The 21,699-nt window shown below is 41.2% G+C and overlaps 1 protein-coding gene across 3 annotated transcripts; it reads right to left on the bottom strand.

Annotated features, from left to right (window-relative positions):
• Positions 1-6,121: 6,121 nt before the first annotated feature.
• smox (spermine oxidase) lies at positions 6,122-21,086 on the bottom strand. Of its 3 annotated transcripts, none has more exons than XM_080463043.1 (8): positions 20,974-21,084; positions 13,741-13,975; positions 12,960-13,186; positions 11,197-11,370; positions 9,739-10,483; positions 7,970-8,130; positions 6,940-7,000; positions 6,122-6,384 (listed from the first exon to the last, which is right to left on the bottom strand). In XM_080463043.1, exons 2-8 carry the CDS (start codon positions 13,946-13,948, stop codon positions 6,326-6,328), a joined length of 1,635 nt encoding a protein of 544 aa, XP_080319169.1. In that variant the 5' UTR covers positions 13,949-13,975; positions 20,974-21,084; the 3' UTR covers positions 6,122-6,325. The 3 variants fall into 3 exon arrangements, 2 of the variants coding, with proteins under 2 accessions (XP_080319169.1, XP_080319168.1); XR_013935332.1 differs by lacking the exon at positions 6,122-6,384 and adding an exon at positions 8,407-8,521 and having other exon boundaries at positions 6,470-7,000; positions 20,974-21,086; XM_080463042.1 differs by lacking the exon at positions 6,122-6,384 and having other exon boundaries at positions 6,465-7,000; positions 20,974-21,059.
• Positions 21,087-21,699: the final 613 nt, after the last annotated feature.

Raw genomic sequence — 21,699 nt, 5'->3', positions numbered from 1 at the left:
CGTGCTTGGGTTTTTTTTTGTTTAGTTTTTTTTTTGGGAGGGAGGGGGGTTACTAATGTGAATGTATTTTAATTTGATTCTATGTGAAAGACCAACACAAGGTGCCATATAATTGTGAAGTGGAAGGAAAATAATAAATGGTTTTCAAATTTTTCTTAAAGATCCACTTTTGTAGAGTGACATGCAAAAGCATTCCGCCCCCTTTACTCTGTTACCCCCTAAATAAAAACCAGTCAATCCAAGTGTCTTCAGAAGTCACCCATTAAGCAAACGGCGTCCACCTGTGTGCAATCTAATCTCGGTATAAATCCAGCTGTTCTACGAAGGCCTCAGGCGTTCATTCGAGGACATTTGCGAACAAACAGCATCATGAAGACTAAGGAACACACCAGACAGGTCAGGGATAAAGCTGTGGAGTTTAAAGCAGGGATAAGTTATCAACATAAAAATATCCCGAGAGTGGCAATAACAAAGCCATTGTCATAAAAAGCCATAAGAAATCCTGTTTGCAGTTTGCCACACGTCATGTTGGGGAAAATGGCAAATGTGAAGGAAGCTGCTCCGGTCGGATAAAACCAAGATTGAACATTTTTGATTAAGTGCAACATGCTATGTGTGGTGGAACACCAGCACCGCATGGCACCCTGAACACATCACCGCCACTGTGAAGCATGGTGGTGGCAGCATCATGCGGTGAGGCCGGGCAGGGTTGATGGATGGAGCCAAATGCAGTGTAATCTGAGCAAGACCTGTTTGAGTCTGTAAAGGACACGCAGACTGTGGTGTTTTGGAGCAGAGAGCTGTTTAAAATATGCAGGACACGAGCTCCAGGAAACGCTGCTGCAGCTCAATGGTTAGTCCTCTTCGGCCTCACGTGTTTCCCTGCTGGAACGGGATCCCTGCCAGAACTTTGTCCCCTACGTTTCCCTCTGTGCTTTCTTACTGTCTGAATGGAGGAGGAGGAGGAGGAGGGTGAGTACGCTGAGTACACTGCCCACAGAAAACAAGGTTTTAGTCTTACAGCCTTGCACACACTCTCTCGGCACACAGCAATCCTCTCAGTCCAGCTGATTTCACAGCTTTGTATGTAAGAACAGTTTGAGCTTCACAAATCCAAAGCAGTCGAACAAATCCCACAGAGGATTTTTTCGACCTTCTTGAACCTTTTTACTACAAGTTAGATGAGAGTCCATCCCAATGCATCCCAACGCAATGCATGTTTTTCGACTGTGGAAGGGAATCGGTGTCCGTGACGGGAAGGAAAATGCACACAGGGAGAACATGCAAATTTGGCCAGGGCCCAGATTCCAACCCACTGCTGTCCCCATGAGGCAACGGTTAAACTACCATGCAACATGAGAAAGTAAACAACAAATTCAACTTCTTTACAAAAGAAAATGTACAGGTTCTGAAATGTATTCAAGTACAAAGGTAATAAGGGAACATTGTTTAGTTTTTTACTATTAAGTAATGGTACTTTTTCCTCTTTAAGACCTTTTGAACTTTTTTCTGTTGGTATTGCCGTTTACAAGTAAGCACATGTGCACACTCTTAACTTTCACTATTGCAATACTTTACTTGCACAGTCAGGTCACTGTTTTGCTTGCATCATGATATTGAACTTAATTTTGCTTTGATTAGACATTTGACTGATAAATGTAAGATTGTGAACTTTTGCCGCTTCAGTGTCAATAACTCTAAGCTGATTTGTTTATTTCCCTTTAACTCTGAGTTACAATCCATAGCTTTCAAATAAATGCCTAAATAAAGCCACTTTTTAAAATGTTTTGAGCAGAAAATACATTTGTTTTCAAATGTAGGGAGACAAAGTAAAAAGTGTGCAGATTAATGTTCAATTCAGTCATTTATATCCTGAGATAAAAATATCACAACTAAGTACAATTACTTAATTTTTTGTCACTTTGGACTAATTGTAAGATTTCAGAAAGTGATCAGCCAACCAGTGCAAAATGCTTAAACCACAGATGTGACATCTAGAGACAACACTGATGATAGTGACCATCACACACAGTCCTCAGACATGAAACCCAAGGTCTTTTTTTTTCTCCTTTTTTATTTACCTTTAATCACAAAAAGCAAATGATAACCTGTGAGAGTGGAGAACAGCTCATGCTATGTTGAACACTGGTTTGTCACTCAGGCGAGACACCAGATATCAGATTGTGCACCCCTCGACAAAACATTTAAAATAGTTAGGACCACTAGAGCAGATCCATCGCCTCAGGCAACTTTAGATAATCTGTGTTGGACCTCATATATAAAATCATGTCTCAACACTGCATCAAGTTGACTGAAACTTATTTTGAAATGTATTGACTGCTGGGAATCAACTCTCTTATGTTCAGCTTTTCAATTTATTTCCTTTTAATGGCACAATTCCTGAGGGCGGCACAGTGGAGTAGTAGTTCGAACACTTACCTCCTAGCAAGGCTATCCCCAGAGAAAAACTTGGGGCCTTTCTATGAGTTCGCATGATCTCTCTTCTCATGTGCAAGTTTCCCTGTTTCCTCCCAAATTACACAAACATGCATTTAGGATATATGGGGATTCTTGTCTCTCTGTGTTTATCATATAGTGACCTGCCAAGGTTCTACCCTGCCTTTGCTTTTTCTTTTTTTCTAAATACATGCTTAACTGGTTGATAGCCTGTCCCAGTCAGTATACCGTATACTGCATAATACTACAGCCCATTTTTAGATATACCTCTCCCCTGTTAAAAATAATGTTTTTTTAAAATCCATTATTCCCTGAAATATTTGGAGCCTTTTTCTCAGCGTTCCAAGTTATATTGTCGGCCCGATTTCGACACTTTTGCGCGTTGTACTGATGTGTTCAGAGCCCTGAGTGAAGGCATCTTTTTGTGCGACCTGCACCTTAAATAGAGCAATTAACAGGAGACTGGCGGATACTTCAATCAATCAGTCTTTATGAGCCCACGCAGTCTGAGAAAAAGTCCAATCAGACACAGAAAGTGAGAGCACCCGTGTGGGCGGAACATGAGCACGAATGTGTGCGGAGGCTTTATTTTCCTCAACAGTTTCATAGATAACATTGAGGAATCTGTTTCTTAAAAGGAACTGGTGTACGAGTGTCTGAAAGATAAGAACTTTGTTGGCTCTCGATGTGTGTCAGTATTGGCACGTTACCTCCTTGGAAGTTTGGATCTTGGGTCTTGTGTTCCCTCTCATCCACCATCTGGTGCTTCTTCATTTTTAAATCTGGCAACAAACCCGATGCACAGAAGATCTCCCGGTTCGGTGTCCTTGCTGGGTATTTGGATTTAGATCATTTTGTCATTAGGCGGCTCTTCAGCTGTTTTCTGTCAGGGTTCAAACTGCACGTATGGTACACGTTCTCGATCCTCAAATCAAAATATGTTGCCTTTAAGTGTCTCTGTTCTTGAAAATATCTGTGAATTATAGGCTGCTGGTGTAACTTTCGCAATGCGAGAGTTCAAATGCAGATTGTGTTTATACTGGCAGTTTCATGGTAGAGGGATCAGTGATTGAACTCTGGCTGAATAATCTGTGTGAGATTTCTTTCTTGTAACTTTGGCTTATTGACATCGTATATGTACACAGCAAAATAAGGTCATTTGGGTCTCAGGATCGTGTTGTTTTTTTCAACTTGATTTAATGAGACCGTGTTCTCTCATTAAATCTGACTGACCTTCGACTGGTACTGACTGGAGCTGCGTGATATATTGCAAATGTATTGTTAGCAATATTTATAATCACACAAGATTGATTAACTTAATGTTTTCGAGCACCACTGCATTCACTTCAAAATAATTACCACATCAGATGGACCCATACTTCTGAAGAAAATGTTATAAATTTTGGCCATTACATCATATCTGGTGGCAAAAGGCCAGTAGTTAGTAGAGAACAAGTAAGAAAGGCTAAAAAAAAAAAAACCACATTAAATACCACAAAGTTGCGAGAAGCTGCTTCTGGGAACTGCACACATATGTGACAAACGAGGTAAAATTGCTTCTCATTCAAATTGGGTTCGATAAGAGAAATAGCGCTATGATTTGGAAACACAAACCCTAAAACCTATTGACAGAAACTTCAGATCCTCTGTTGTTTATTCATCCCAAGTATCATCCCGATACTTGACAATATAATCACATACATGCTAATGTCTTTCAGACCTTTAAACTCCTAGTTTAATTCTTGCTACTTCCGAAAGCTCAGACGCTTTTTATTTTTTTCCCCTCCTGCTTCTGGAGGACCTCGGCTCAGACTATCAAACAACAAAGAGCTGTCCTGCAGCTATACCTGATTAATGGCGCTGGCTGCTGTGGGAGTGTTTTTGAAACGTGTTGGTTCATCTCAAATGACTGTAGACACCAACAAATGGTCGTGATCGAGCCGTGTGGATAGCGCATCATTCCAGTGAGGTATGCGAGACGTGGAACAATGCTCAGGACTTCTTCAGTGTTGAAGAATACCCTCAAAGGTGCAACGGGTGTCCAGTTTATTTGGCTTCATGTCAAAATGTGGTCATGTTATATTATTTTTGTCCCATGTCAGTTAAGAAGAAATTATAAAAACTGAAAGCAAGAAACATTATCACACAACACTTCCTCGATCTTTTTGTCCTTCTCAGCATCAATTGAAAAGTGACTATAGTATGAATAGTTAACAACTTGTTCCATATACTAAAGGGTTAAGCCTCTCACTCGCTTCACCTCTGATAATCCAACAGATGCAGTCATGCAGTCATGCAGTCATGCAGTCATGGAGTCATGGTGTCTGTCTGTCTGTCTGTCTGTCTGTCTGTCTGTCTGTCTGTCTGTCTGTCTGTCTGTCTGTCTGTCTGTCTGTCTGTCTGTCTGTCTGTCTGTCTGTCTGTCTGTCTGTCTGTCTGTCTGTCTGTCTGTCTGTCTGTCTGTCTGTCTGTCTGTCTGTCTGTCTGTCATGCATCATGGCAAAGATGTATGTATTGACTTTGTATAATTAGTTCAAGCGTGGTTTTTACAAGAGATATTAATATTAGTGAAGCATTTGTTTTTTCATATGTCAAGTTACTTTGCCTTAAACTGTGAAAAGGAAGTTTTAGTGTTTGAGCTATATAGCTACCCACATTCAACACTCTAAGTAATTTCCTGTAAAAATGAGCTGTAGGTTGGTCTATACATATTTTTTCATTTGCCCAGATAGTCTGGAATTATCATCTCAAAGCAAAGTTTGATGGTTATATAAGACATTGTTAATAAATGGTTTAACTCAGCTAAAGCAACGTTATATCATTATAAAGTTGTATTAAGTCTTAATCCAATCAGATGACCACGATTTAGCCCCTAACAGAGCGTTGTGTTGATCTTCCTAATTGATGTCCGTTTTGAATCTTGTAAAATCACTGCTGTATATATACAGTCAGATATTGATCCTCAATAGGTACAAACCTGGTTTTCCTCTCCTGTCATGAACCTGGACTCTATCTTTTTTCTGACAGTCCAATGTAGAGGCAATCAACTTGGACTAGGCTCTGAGACGGCATCAAAAGCTCACTGTAAATAGTGATTTTAAAGGGTTTAAAACAGGCATAAAGTAAAAATATGTCACCGCAGCTGAAGGACTGTCATGATCGTGTTTTTGTTTTTTTAAACCAATTAAATGGAAACATTACATTGATATAGTAGAGTCAAACTTATCTAACAGTGTTTTCTCAGCAGAAATCTCAGCAAACCATGACAATAACCAGCAGCTGAAGAATCTATTGCACTCAGTCACTAAAACTCAAGAGAGCAGATACATTCAATTATTGATTGATTGCCCTGCTGCCTTTGATTTTAACCATTATCAACAAATCACCAAAGAATAAACCAAGAATCAGACAGTTTTCAGTCATTGCATCTGTTCCATTAAACTTTGAAGCCACATTTTTCCTGGTGAGGTTTGGCTGTCTTTATAATTCAACATTTTGGAGTTTTGGGTTTTCCAAGGCGTCCGTTTATATTATCTTCAGTCGGGTCCAATGTCCCTGCAAGTCCTCAAGTGTTAAACATGTGACTCAATAAAACATTTTTAATCAATAACTTTGAAGTAGTTTGGAATTGCATAGATTAACACAAAACAGGAAAAAAAAAATCCAGATTTAAAACTTGTTTTCTTTTATTTCTATCACAGATTAATACTTCTTTGCCTCTCACTGATGAAGAGGGTTGATAATGTTGTTCAACAGACGTGACGGCTGGGTTGAGGTCTGTTCTGACTCCATCTGGTGCAGTATTATGCAGCGGCTCTGCAGTCTTCTCTTTCCACATACTCCCGCTTTCGGTTTCCTCTCATTAATGTTACTCGTCCCCAAAATGAAAATTGTACAGAAACAGCTTTTGCATATGGCTGTACTTTCCTAGACCAAAAAAAGAAATGACATATTTGACATCTACCAAATGTGTATATAAGATATTAATGAATTGCAAAAAAGAAAATCATTTGATTAGATATTTATTTTGTTAAACCCTCTTGATTTGTGTTTAGTATCTCTGAAACCACATGGCATTACGTACAGAAGGCACTTACAAAAACAAGTGAAATTAAAGATTCTGTTATTAAAAAACATTAAATTACTGATTAAAAAAAACTGAATGATAAAGACAAGTAATGACAGCACCATTGGCAATCCTTGAACAGTACATCCCCAAAAGAATTGATTCAAAGCTACAGTACAATATGAACAATACTTATTTGTTATCAGTGTCATAATGCCCAAGCTATCAACTTAAAGTATAACTTAATCACCAAGATAAAAAAAAAAAACGACCAACTCAACAGTTTTGTACATGTTTTTCACTAGTCAGAGGTTTGTTATATTCTTATATATTAGGCTTTATGGTTTGTGCCCTGTGCAAGTCCCGGTACATCTCTGTCAGGCGAGTGGCCTCTCTCTGTCCTGACAACAACGCACCATGGGCAGTGGAATAGTATTTTCTGTGGGTCGCTTCTCCAGCAAACAGGACCTGTAGGGGCTGAGGCAGAAGGGGGAAGGAGGAGAGATCGGAGTGAGCAAAAGCGGATTCAAATCAAGACCCCTCAGTGTCATTGTGGCATATTTATGGACTCCACCCGCAGCGCCGTTTTCTATTTGCAATTGCCTTGTTAGCACTCCGCGGGTACAAGCTGCAGCAGTTTTTCCGGGGGCCTCTTGTTTCAGTTCAGGACGTCAGTGGACAGGTCACACTGTTCCTTCTGCAGTGTCAAGTGAGTGCTCACAGCCTCCCACCCCCACACCCTTTCTCTCCGTCACCCACAATGCATCAGGTTTCGAGGTCTAGACTTCTGGCCAAGAATCCACATTCATAACCTTCCTGACACACAGTGTAGATGACACTGCTGCTCTGACCTCAATCACTCCCAGTGGAGGCAAACAAACATGTACAGACAGTGAGAGTACAGCCAGAGAGGTGCTGTGGGTAAATCCCACTTTATTTACCAGAATAATGATTCAACTGTTATTATTAAAAGCACCTAAAGATGAAACTAGTGATATTTGGTAAAAGGTTTTTAAACAGAAATTAAAATCAAAATACTTGGGGAAAATATAGACCAGTTTTTACTTTTTTTGCAATACTAACATACTAAAAGTCAATATTGAATGAGGAAAATAAATGTTTTGACTTAGAAACATTATTTTCATTGAATTCTTTTCGAAATCTTTTAAGTAAATAAAAACATGTAGAAAGAGACTTCTCATATATTTTGGCTAGGGTGTAGTCCGATACATATATCAAAACAAACTTGGTTAGTTCCACAGTATTTATTTATAAACTTGTCAGCAACACTTTCCAGTGCACATCATGTGTCTAAATAAGCGAAAAAAGCCCCAAATTACTACATTTAACCAAGCAAAGGTGAACTTGATGTCAATATTTTTAGACTCCGGGTTTGCAACTTGTGAGGCGTATGAATAGAAAACTAATTTGTTGCTGTGTACTTACTTGAGCCTTGGTGCAGTTGGCATAAGGCAGCGGCATGGCCAGCCTCTCACAGTCTGCACCGCTGGATCCCACCCTGGTGAAGGAGTAGGAGCCTCGGATGTACGGGTTACTGCCCCATGAAGAGCGTAGGATGCGACGAGGTTTAGGAATGTCAGGTTTACCTGTGGATGTATGGACCGGGAAAAGTGTCAGTACATACATGCTGCTTGAAAACAATGACACTCACAGAGAGTGTGGTGTATAAACAAAAAAGGCTATTTACAGCCATGGTAGCAGCTCTTTTTCCAGAGTGTCAGCATTCCAAACAGTGGAACCCGTCTAATGGCTTCAGGATTTTGAAAAGAGGGCAGGCAGTGAGAAAACTTAGACTTCCTCTTCAAGATAGAGGATCAAAGTTATTACAGTTTATTTCTGAAGAGAAGGACTTAAATATTTACCAGGGTGAAGTTTCACTGAAACCAAAAAACGTCTTTAGTTAGTTTCGTACTTCCGAGTCATCAGGACCCGTTGTTTCTGGAGCAAGATGGCATCTCCAGATCAGTACTGCGGCAGCTGAATCATTAGAGAAACCAGTTCAACTTGAGATTGTGACGGCTGTCAGTGAAAGCAGTTTGTTGGGGCGTGTGATCTGCCACCATTAATCAACACGTGTCCCACTAAAGATCGGAGAGACGCCAGTGAGTCTATATGTAATTAAGCAACAGCTGAAGGGATTTAACCTCACTGACTTCAATGAGACATGCATGTTGAGTTTCTCTGTGTAATTTACATTCTGCGGCTACACGAAGTCCACTGACCTGATGATAAAGGGAAAGTCGCTGTGCCGTTACTGTGACCTATTTCTGAAGCGGTAGAATGATAATCGGAGACTATTCTGTCACGCTAATCTCGAGCCAAACATCAACCAATTGATCAAGCCCTCGCTTTAGCGCTAATTTTTGGCCCGATCTACAGGGTAAAATATCAAACACAATCTATTTTAGAGCTTTTACCTTCATGAATATCGATTATCGGGTGTAAAATATTGGGAGGAGTTGGCGATATATTTTGATAAGTTCTTCCATCAATAAGTCAACAAGTTCAAACACAAGTGTGTGTGTGTGTGTGTGTGTGTGTGTGTGTGTGTGTGTGTGTGTGTGTGTGTGTGTGTGTGTGTGTGTGTGTGTGTGTGTGTGTGTGTGTGTGTGTGTGTGTGTGTGTGTGTGTGTGTGTGTGTGTGTGTGTGTGTGTGTGTGTGTGTGTGTGTGTGTGTGTGGTAAAGGAGCGGACTTTCTATATCATCTGACACGTGACTCTTTTTTTTGCAGTGTTTCATTTGTGGATGGGACCAAATAAAAACAGACCTGAGTCATTTGGCTGTTTTATCTCACAACCTTTTCCCCCCTGAAAAGGCAGACCACGTCACAGCTGAAGAGCTTATGTCACATCCTTTCTATAAAACACAAAGACCCGACCCGAGTCACAGTCTGTATGAGTCACTAAGCTGACAGACTCCAAGGATATTGTCAGTACTAGTTTTCTCTGACTGATGAAAGGAAGTTCATTTGTTGGTTCTTTTCTGTAAAATGATACAAAAATCAAGACTATATAAATAGAATCTTTAAAATAGTAATAATAGGTAATAGTATGTTCAGTTTTCATTACCAGATTAGATATCAGCAGTGTATCAACACAGTTGTGTTGATATAGATTATGTATGCTGTCTAGGTTTTAACTAGTTTCCCTGACAAGACAATAAAGCATCTTTGCTTCTGTATACATGCTCTGACCTGTAAAGCGCCTCAGCAGCTCAGTGCAGATTTCGGCGACTGTTTCATCATCGCAGCGCTCCATGTGCAGCGCCTCCTGCCCGCAGATCCAGCCGCTCAGCATGTAACCGTAGCGCTCTGGCGGATGGAGGACGTCAAAGCTGCAGATCTTCTTGTACCACAGCTCCTCGGGGTAGGCCAGGGGTTCCAGCTGAGCCTCGTCCTCCCACACGAAGTGGATGCTGTTGCACTCTGGGGTCCAAAAGGGCTCTTCGTACTCCAAGAATATCTTATCGGTGGTGCTGATGCCCAGCTTCTCAATGGCGAACACCTTGTCCCTGGGCAATGTGGGGGAGAACATGGCCTCATGATTCTCCTTCAGCACGCCCAGAGAGGTCGTCACGATCACGTGGTCAGCCGTGATCCACTCCTCGTCCTCGCACTCCAAGCAGATGGGGTGACCCAGGATCAGAGGGTGTTCGTGAGGTTGGCAGCCGTGGTTGTTTCTGTTGTGGTTGTTGTCCTGTTGCATGTCGCTGCTCCTGGCGTTCGCCTCCTGATGCTGGGCCGAGTAGTTCCAGTGGATGCAGCGGACTGGTTTGCTCAGGCAGATGGTTTTGGTGGGGATGTCCCGGGCTAGGAGCTCCACAATCTTCATGAAGCCTTTAGGAATGACATAATGTGCACCGGGGATTTCTGTCCACTCTCCGAACTCACTCAGAGACACTTCGTCCATACTGGGAGAACTGCTTTCACAACTTTCCACCTGAAAAATGAGAACACAGAGATCCAAGCCAATGAAACGTCAGCATGTCAATAACGCCATTGAACCAGGCTGCGTATCATAACATATCATCTACATAACTACAGGTCGCATTAACATTACCAGGTTCAATATGGCCAACATTCAGTTAACACGATGGTACCTCCTTCTTGTATGTTACTTTTTACAACATAGTGTTGGTGTAGAGAAGATGGATGAATGGATGGAACACTTTAGTATACCAGGTGTGGACGAGTGACTTAAGAAATTTGATTTGTGTATTAGTGTGCGTGGTAGTATTAGGAGAAACATACCATGCCTAATTTATTTAAATGATAAAAGACTTATGAGCTACAGTGATGACTTGTGTTTTTACAGGTAAAGGCTGCTGTTACAATTAGATCCGACACAAACAAATTGCTTCGATCTTGATATATCCAAAAGCCCAAACCTGAATTTAATCATAGTTTCACACTGATCATAGTAGCAAGTAGTACAATGCACCACGACACTGTTTGAAATCCTCAACAAATTGCTGCTGGACGATTGTAATTATAGTAGGACAATTGATCAGATGAGATCAATGTTTGTAAAGTCACATTTTCTGAACTTTAGACTTAATTCTTATTTAATATATATCAGTAGGTGGGTGTAATGGTTTTCACACATGTCTGAGTGCAAAAACTGCACTTACACACGCACACACACACACACACCTTGAGGTACTGTTGAAGCATGGACAGTTTGAGCTTCTTGGTGCTCTCACAATCATCAGGATCCAACATGATCCTCTTGCACACCACGTCTCGAGTGAAAACGCCAACACTGTTCTGGCTCTCAGCACAAACTGGCTTCCCGTTCTGGAAGAACTCCTGAGTCAGCTCGTACACCTAAAGAAGAGCAACATTGGAAAGGGTCATTGGTGGGGAGAAGAAGGAGGAAGGAAAAAAAAAAGCAGACAATGGTGAAAACGGGAAGAAGAAGAAAACCAGTTTGGTTCGGTTCATGGTGGATTACTTTAGGGCAGATCATACTTTACTTATCCAGTTGAATGACTCTTGATATTGTTTCATAGTTTGTACAGACAACAGTTGTGTTGGACGATGCCAGACTTTTATTCATTATACAATAGCTATTTTGTTCAGGTAAATGTGTTTCCGGAATTGATATAATGGTATTTTCACAAAGATACGAACACACAAGGAGCTTGTTAAATGTAAGAGGATATCTTATTGATTCATCTATTGTACAAGACAACAAAGACCTGCTAAATAAAAACACCTGTCACATCCTTTATTTAGTTAATTTTGTAGGTCTGACCCAGACCCGTAGAGAGGGATTCAGACTCCTCATCTAGTAAAGCATTTACACAACCTAACAGAACTCAAGCTGCATATATTGCGTCACGGCCAAGATTCAACAGCATGTCGGACTGTATCCTTATTAAGTTGATCATTTACTTTGTGTTCCAGCAAATGATCACCAAGCGTCATGACAGGCCAGTTATGCATCAACATGACAAGTGAAACCATTAAACCAAAGAGAGGTGAATCTTGGTGAAATAACTGAAGTTGGACTTCAAACAACAGATTCCTGCTCTCAGAACAAGTTGCACAAGAATCAGTAAAGGTACAATGTTGCGTGTTTCATAACGTGGAGCATAAGTTAAGATGGTAGTTGTTCTCTTGGCCTGCAGAATCACAACTATTACCAACACAGAGTATTGTGTGCATTCATGCTTTAAAATAAAGTTAAAAACTAAAATCTACATAGGTTATGTCAGAGAAAACTTCACCAGATGGTATTTAGATTTAGTTGGAGCATCATATCTGGTTCCACTAATATACAGATGAACTTTTCTGATCCCTTATGCAGACAAATGATTGGAAAACTCTCATTACTCATTGGTAGACAGTATAATGAATAGTCTTGCATTTATTAATGGCTGCACGACGTGTGCATCTTTCCTACCCGTTAGTGTAATTCAGGGTTGTGTGGACTGGAGTTAGTCCCAGCTGACTATGGTCTGAGTCAAGGTACACCCTAGACAGGTCCCCAGACAAACATTCACACATTTAAAAACACCAATTGGCTTCAAATGAATGTTTTGGATGCATGCACAGGGAGAACATTAAAACTCCATCCAGAAACACCCCCAAGCTCCACCTGGACTCGGACCTCGGATATTCTCACCATGAGGTGAGAGTGTACTACACTGGTGTGAATCGCTTTATTCACATTTCTCTGAGACATTCAGCTTCCGTGGAGACCTTTGTACCTTCATTGTAAGTTTAACTCTGCAAAACTAACAGTCTTAAGAATGTCTGACATTACAGTGAGAAAGCAATGTGCTTGATGTCCCCATTATGTGACATAATTCAATTTGGATGCTCTGGTGTTGCACCGGTGTGCTTTTGAGCAGAAAAACTGAACTTATGTGTGCATCACCTCGCGGGTTTGTGCACATGTGTCCCCTCACCTCGTTGTACAGGTCACTGAACTCCTCCACCAGGTCCTTGGGGATCCTCTTCCCATTGTTGGTCTGGTAGTGAGCCACACCGTTCGTGGTGTACAGGCTGATGCGCTCCACATTCCGCTCGCCGCCTGTGGTGTGCTCGAGCAGCCCGTTATCCTCAGCCAGGTGGTACACTGGGTTCCCACTGGCGCCATGGATCCAGGTGGCTCCGAGTTCCAAAGTAGTTCTTCCTACAAAACAGAAGTGGCAGAGGTCCATGTGAGATTGGCGAAAAAACATAAATAAAAGGAAATTTAAAAAGCAGGTTGAAATACAGCAATAAAAGAAGTCAACTGAAATAGCATTAACTTAAGATTAATTTTAGAATAATACCATTGCATACTGTATTGTTTTAGAATACATACATACTGTATCGTCTGATTTATATAATGAAAACAGACTTTACGTTGTACAATTATGTAACAAGCATGAAAACATGCATTTACGTAACAGTTAGTCCAGGAATATAGGTTTAGATTTAACCGAGCCAAATGAGCATGTTCTTAATGTGTACAAAACCACAAACACGTGCTCTTCCTCCACTTGATTGGTCTTGCTGATAAAAAGCATTTATCAGGATGGAAGTCTGAGGGAGATTGATTTCTCTGTAACAAAGTCTGCTGCTCAGGCGATTTAGATAAGAAAATCTGCAAGCATGCACGAACGCATGTCTTGTAGACACAATTATTCCTCTTTATGGGAAGAGAGAAGTTCAAGGTAAAAGAGGAGAGAAAGACGGCCTCACCGTGCTGAACACTCTGAACTCTCCCTCCGACGTGGTCCGACGCCTCTAGGACAGTGACATCCCTGAAGCCGTTTTCCAGTAGGACCTTAGTTGCAGAAAGGCCAGCCAAGCCGGCACCGATCACTACTATTCGAGGCTGCCGATGAATACGAAGGCCGCTACTAAGAGGATCATCAGTGCTGTCTGATGAAATTTCACAACTTTGCATGCCGTCCAAGCTCCTCTTCGATGAAGTCTGAGGAAGAAGTGAAGAAAAGACCTCAGTTAGAGCAAGCTGCAACAAAGTGACTGAAAGAAATTGAAAAGGTTTGATAGTTAAACTACCCCTCTCAAATTTGATGGGAGAGTATACCTATGCAGAAATATGCTTTTGAATTAAACCTCGACTGGTTTAGTGTGTCGCGCTGCGCTGCACATCAAACAGGACCCCATGCATACAATCTTTTATTATAATCCAGGTGGATGTTTTCATCTTATTATTAACCTTACTTCCAGGAGCACTGTTAAAATGTCACTATATCTCAAAACATTTATTCAATAAATGTTTGTCAAGTTAATCCTTTGTACATGGTGTATTGCACGCAAGTTAAGAACACTCTTGTGCATACAAGACTTCCGAGGGAGCCACAAAGCAAACCACTGTTGCTTTGACCCACAAAATTAAACTGTTTAAAAAAAAAAAGGTTCCCCTTATACCAGTGCACCTGCAGTGCAAGTGAAGCTCTCTGGAGTCCTCCTGTCTTTTGTGTTGCTAATTAAGTGCCATCCACAAAAACCTCTTTTATAGCTAAGTGCAGCTCATTGGTATCAACTCTGAAATGACCTATAGTTACTGCCGTTTTTAGAAGTGTGATTAACTTAATATAGTCTCTCTGTTTTCCATGGCATGTTTACATTGTTCTCTCTACTTGCTGTGTATCACTGTTTATTGAGCATGGGAGCAAATTAGAGGACCAGAGACAGCCCTGTTATTTCCAACAGAGAACAGACTATACACACACACACAATAAAAAAAACAACATCCCTATCACAGACTCTTTAATTATACTGATACTGCTTGGTGACACCAGCATTTGAAAACACGGGAGATCTTGTTACTGACAAAACTGCTTGCAGTGAATGTATGGACAGCTGTGTGTGACAATAACAAAGTGGGAGTTTGAACAGAGCACATTTCTGTTAACCCAATAGAGACATTTATTGAGCACCAACATCATGTAGTAGTTGTATTTGTAGTATATTGATAGAAAACATCAGGGTCACAGTAATCCTATTGCCTTTTAACACGTTTTCCCCTATATACCAACATGCATGAGCAACTGTATCAACTGTTTTGAGGTAACCCAGATACTGCTGTTACACAATTCATGCACACACATGCACGTACGCGCGGCTTTGTTACCACAGCAACGCCAAAGAGATGGCAATACCCGTTATACTATGCAGAAAATACACATGACGTTTACCTCAGATTGAGGTCATGTTGCAGATATGATTTAATGAATCTTAAATTGTGTCAAACAAGAGCAGCACTCTGTAAATGAAAAACTATGTGGTTATATGGACAAAAGTGAAGCGTATAAATTCTACAAATCCAGATTACTGTCACAAAACAAATTTCCCTTAACTGATGTTTTGAACTTTATTTAAACTTTGGCATTCAGGAAAGTGTTCAGCAAGCAGCTTGTCAGGGAGGAAACCACAAACCAGCACTTCAACAGAAAATCAGTACGTAAGAAACTGTGACGTCAACATGGATGTCGCACACAAAGCTTTCTGTAAATCTGAATAACCTACTGTTTAAACCCTGCCAGAGTTGGAGATGACCTCTGACCTCCAGCTCAAGAGGAGAGATGAACGTACTAATCTGCACTGGTCGACACGTGACATCTCACCCGACTGAACAACCTTTATCCTGTATGTGGGTCGGACACAATTTACTGAGGGGACCATCGTTTGAAATGTGGGAAACTGTCATAACAGGAAAAGTTATAATATTCCAACACAGATGTGCTGTCTAGGAGTTTGTGGGCTGTTTTCAGATGTCGAGTGCGATCTTGTTCATCAATGAGCAAGACTGTTTAGCAGCAATGCCAGATTTTCCTATGAATTGATCAGTGTTAAAAAATTTTCTTCAACTTGTCAGAACATCGACTGAAACACAAGCCCAGTTCCTCTGAATGTTTAACACTTTACTTACTCTTTTTAAAATAAAGCACTATGATTCTAATGAGTATGACAAAATGTATAACCGTCACTCATTCATATACATTGCCTTGAGAAATGAATGTTCTGACTCACATGGAGCTTCATTCTGCAGATGTAAACACATTGCGACTTACTGAGCTGCATCCTTGTGGTACCAAATGAAACCCAGCCTCAGTTCCACTTCTGTCTTTTTCTCTGAAGTTAATCGTAGCCATGAAGGATTTATGCATTTAAACTCTCTGTACACAGAGTAATCAGTTGTATTCTCAAAGTCTGAAGTTAAAACACAACATCAACATGAATGGACTCATTATTGGACTTCAAAGAACAGTGAAGGGTGGTGCTGCTCCTCTGTATTTATTTCTGGAACAATATTATATTGATAAACTAATAAGCTAAAAATGTTAGTTAAAGATGTAAAAGGGGTCTTTCTGTACTTGTTTGTTGGCACATGTTGGTTGGTTAAGTAACAAGCAAGTCTGTTTCTTTTTCAGCTTTTATCTAGTTTGTTAAATACAAAACTGCCCATTTCAGAGTGGCCTTTCATTGTGGCCACCCTAAGGCACACCTGTGTAATATTCATGCTGTCTACTCAGCATCTTGATATGCCACACCCATGAGGTGGGATGGATTATCTCGGCAAAGGAAAAGTCTTGGCTCTTTGAGTTCAGCTCATGAAAAAATGGGAGCAAAAACAAAAGTGTTGCATTTATGTTTTTGTTCAGTGTAGATATTGGTGTTGTTTACTGGGCAATATCACATTTGGTATCGTAGTTGTTTAAAGTTTTTCCTCAAAATGTTAGTAGTTTAGATTAAAATGGTGACTTATTTTTTACAGCCATCCACCTCAGATGACAAACAAAAGCATCTATTATACACAATAAGCAGCTATTTTTTTCTACAAGATAATATTGATTTGATTAAACAAAACACAAGAACTCACTGTTGACTTCAGGAGGAGCTCACTCTGCCACTCCCTACTGATCATTAACAACACGGCAGTGGAGGTGGTGGAAAGCGCAAAGTTCCTGGTAGTGCGCTTAAACCAACAATCTCTCCTGGTCCCTGAACACCTTGTCTCTGACAGAGCAGCAGCGTTTGCACTTCCTTCGCAGGATGAGGAGTCATCTGCCCGGCAGCATCCTCACCACTTTCTATCGACGCACCACAGAGAGTGGACTGACCAACGGCATCTCTCTGTGGTGCGGCAGCTGCTCAGCTGCAGACTGGAAGGGCCTCCAGAGAGTGGTGAGGTCTGCAGAGAAGATCATTGGGACATCTCTTCCTTCCATGAAAGACCTGAGGGCCAAACATGGACTGTCGTGATCTAAAAACATTGTCAGAGGAACATTTCGTTCTTGTATGCGCCTATGGGCGTATGTGTTGAATGACAATAAAGCATTATCTATCTAACTTGAAAAGAAAAAGGAAGTTTTCAATTGCCCAATTTTCCACATGAAGCTAATAACAGTCTAAACTAATCATTCTTTATCAATCCCCTTGGGGGAATTCCCCCGCCCAGCCCCCACTTTGACCCATTATATTTCTAGGACGAGGCAGCGGCCACATTACATCATATTACGCCGTAATGTCTTGCTCAGGACCTGTCAGTTGTGGGATTCAAACATGCAAACTCTTGATCCCAATTGTGCTTCTCTAACTTCTAGGCCACCACGAGTCATCCAAGTCTGTAGAGTTTCACAATCATGTTGAAAAGATATTTTCACAAATGACTCTTCGTGTGTGTGTTGAAACTTTGATATGTCGATGATGAAATCTGATGTCTTATACAGTTTCGATGAAATAAATCTTCCTGCCTTCATCAAAGATTTTGTAAACCTGCTCTTTCAACTACAAGTCTGACCTCATTCTGACTTTAGTCTGAAAAATCTCAAAGAGGGGAATTTAAGGCCTCTGCACACTCCCATAAGTACAAGAAGAAAAAACAACTCTGATACCCACAATATGCAACAATTCTGAATCAACATGGATTTACCAGGCTACATGGGGTAGTCAGAACAACATTTTGTAGTAATCTGTGTTGTCTCTCCATCTTTCAGCTTTCAGTCTTACCGCTTCACACCACCTACTCCCACTGACATGTTACCAGACCTGTATTTACATTTCACTCTCAGGGGTGTACAATATTAAGGTACACGATGTACACGATGTACAGATTGTATAACTTCATCCTGTGTTTTTTTCTCTGGGAAATAATGCTGACTCTAAATCATTTCAACTGTAATGCCTTCTTGTCCCATCATGTGGAAAACTCCGGATCAAAGCTTCACATGTCCTTCCACACAGAATTACGCTTTTAATGCTGACCTGACCTAAAAAAAATAAAGCCCATTTCATCACCAAACTCAGCTTATTTTGTGAAAATATAAACAGCGCCACCACAGCAAGGAGCCTTACTTTTCTGCGATACGAATGGCCTCAAATATGTTGTTGACTTTCTGAGTTCAAGCCTCTTATTCTCCATAGACAAGCTAACAAACCAAAAACGTTGTCTCCTTGTCATTGCTGAGGAATGATGAATTTGATTAAAGCGTTTGATCACTCTAACACATTAGACTCTCTGACAGATTGTGCATCTCTCCTTGGTTGCTTGTAATTCCACAGTTGGTTAATTTAGCCACCACATGTCACCACTCCACACTTTATGCCACCACTGCAGATTAATATGTGGGGTGGAGAGGCAGCCATGGGTGGGGTGAAGGGAGAAAGAGAGGGAGGAGAGTGGGGGCTGCCATTGACCTAGAAATCTACAATCTACAGTACAGAGTCTCTGCTGGTGGACCTCACAAGCGAAGAGCCAGTCGACTTGAGAAAGAATGTCTGACACAACCGTAACCGAGCTCCTCGTTCTCGCATCCTTCCCAGCTCCCCTTTCCTTCCCTCCTTTGACTGAGGACACGTCTCCTTCCAGCTGTGTCCACACTCCCGTCTGCATTTCCTCTATCCAGCCCCGTGTGAGTACGAGCATAGAAAAACACTTCTATATTCCCACATGAAAAAACTTGAAGTGCAGCTTGAGTGCTTCGTGCCAACGGTTAAACATTCCCCACTTCTCTCCGAGCTCTAATTTTCCCAAACTGGGATGATGTAGTGGAAGCACCACATGGACAGACACACCGCTGTGCTCTTGTGCAGGTTGCTCAACTGAAGTATAAGATTGTTCCGAGATGCTTGGCGTCTCCAAAATGCAACAATTCTTAATCAACATGGCTTTAACAGGCTCCACGGAGTAGTCAGAACAACATTTTGTAGTGGTCAATGTTTCCTCTCCTGCTTTCAGCTTTTAGTCTGACCGCTTCACACCACCAACTGTGACAACAACAATCCTAACTGTGGCCAAATGATCACCAAACAAGTGGTTTTGTTTGCTTAATCAAGACGCAATGGTTGAATCAGCTTCACAGGACTTCATATAAATTTTGCACAACCCAGGATACAAGCAACCTTTACGGAATAGATTAATATGAAGGGAAGTCAGTGTCAGCATCCATGAACATGAAATGCAAGCAAGATATTGTGTCTTATCACTTTTATAGTGTTTGTTGTGCAGTGAAACAGAAACTAATTTATTTCCAATACACAGCATGAGACTTCATTGTGTCTCCACGGGTTCATGACTCAGGTACTATCCTTACTGGAATGGCTCGATAGAAGAATTCAAGTTCGGCGACTTCGCTGTACTAACGAAAGAAAAGCTGGATCTTATGTCTTTTTTGAAATATACTGAGATTTTTATACAGCAAAGAAGAAAATACTCTTTTCTCACAAGTTGCCATCAAGGTGAACAGCCTCCCGTGCACCTTTGGGCACTTTGAACAATCCAAGTCATACTATTGTACAACCCAGTGTCAAGTCGCTTTTGAGCCATTCTGTCCTTTGCCTGGCTGACAGAGTTCTGGCTTTTCTTTTATGGGTGGCAGTCACAGGGGTCCAAGTTAAATCCAGTGGGTGGGTGGAGTAGCCAAAAGTTTCGCCCTTGTGTAACCTATTGTTTCAGTGGCTTCTTTAAGTCGCCCACAGTTTTGTGGTACAAACAAGTATTGCAGGCCATAGGGCAAGTTGCTCTGACTTGCTCTAAAGGTGACTTCAGGTGAAGATACCACAAGTTAAAACCCTTACCACAGCAGAAAGGGCACCATTAAGGTTGAAATGATATTATGCATTATGCCTTTAAAATGATTTTTAGCTGTTAGGATCTCCAGCATTCCAACCACTTTGTTGAGAGATGAAGAAGTAACAATTTGTTCTTCAATGACATTATCAGTGTATTCGAAAGCATAGACCAAAGAAACAGAAACGAGCTTTTTTCTGTGAACAATCCTGATCTTTGCTGAGCTTTCAGTATCAAAATATTAAAATACATGTGATTTAAAGAAAAAAACTTTCCTTGTATTTGAAAAAAGCAAAACAACAGAGGAAACAAGTGAAAGTTTGAGCATCAGATGACAGAGGCAGGAGCAGTGGAAACAAAGCAGTTTACAGTTTGACGTGAACAGCTGTGTAGTCGCTCACTGCCACGTAGAAACCGTGATGTCAAAGCGGCTTTCGAACAAAGCAAACTTTACTCACTCTCAGGAATTGTCTTTGGGTATAAAAAAAAAAAAAAAATTATATAAAAACACGTGGAGGCAACAAAACAAAGCCTTGGACGTATTAAGGTAAATGTAATAGTAATATTGTGGTCCGGATCAGTTTGTCCCGTTAAATCCAATACACACGCACACACGCACTCACTCACGCACGCACGCGCGCGCGCGCACACACAGACACACGGGCTCCTTTCGGCTCATCGTTTTTATCAACAAAAACAACTATGTGACATTTGATAATACGTGTAGCCACACAACAACTCCAGTAGATATTGCGCTCTGTCAGAGTATCCCTGCGATGTGCGCTAATAAATAACAGCCGTTTGTTTTGGTTCTAATCACAACATCACCGAGCGGCCGCGGAGCGATCAATGCCATTCCTTCTCTGCCTGTTTCTAACAGAGGAGCTGTTTACCTGACTCTCTTGGTCTTCAGTTTTGAAAAAGCTCCGCTTTCCTTTGTGCCGTTTCTTTCCCTCAGACCGGTTCCGCTTTGTATTTATGCCTGGAAACCAGAAGCAGCCAGTTTCGCCCTGGACGCTGCCTCCTCATTAATTATACATGAGCCGAGTGACGACAAGGGCCTGCCCTCCACTCAGTAATCCCACTGTCTCACACACACACACACACACACACACACACACACACACACACACACACACACACACACACACACACACACACACACACACACACACACACACACACGCGCGCGCGCACACACAGAATTTTTCCTCCATCATTTCCTGGCACACTGCTGTGACAGTAGTACTGACGAAATTTTATCATGGCCACTACATGAACCCTGACACACACACGCGCGCGCGCTTTAGTGCCTCTCGGGTGCATTTTACTGATATACAGTTAATTCCTTAACTCAAAACCAAACCGTGATTTACCTAATAATCTGACTTTAAGCTTAAAATGTGTGGTGGCAAAGAAAGGCAGCAAAATGACACAGTGGTTGTAAGTGGCGAGCACTCTCACGTCATCTTAAAGGGGAGAGTCTGCTTTTGTTTGCTGAGTTTGCGTGTTCTTCCTGAGTATTTGAGGGTTTTCTCTGGGTATCAGCATTTATGCTATATTTCAAATCACTAACAACGTTATCATGCAAGAATGTAAAATCATACCATAATTATTAG

The sequence above is a fragment of the Lipophrys pholis genome (genome assembly GCF_963383615.2).
Source record: "Lipophrys pholis genome assembly, chromosome: 5".
In the NCBI taxonomy this organism is placed as follows: domain Eukaryota; kingdom Metazoa; phylum Chordata; class Actinopteri; order Blenniiformes; family Blenniidae; genus Lipophrys; species Lipophrys pholis.
This window is presented reverse-complemented; position numbering and strand designations above follow the sequence as displayed.

Excerpts from the sequence above, each read along its gene's own strand:
- smox (XM_080463042.1), bottom strand. The coding sequence starts at position 13,948 with ATGCAAAGTTGTGAAATTTCATCAGACAGCACTGATGATCCTCTTAGT. Across the intron at positions 10,484-11,196 it reads TGCTTCAACAGTACCTCAAG|GTGGAAAGTTGTGAAAGCAG; the intron begins GTGTGTGTGTGT and ends CTCATTTTTCAG. Across the intron at positions 8,131-9,738 it reads GCTGCTGAGGCGCTTTACAG|GTAAACCTGACATTCCTAAA; the intron begins GTCAGAGCATGT and ends ATACATCCACAG.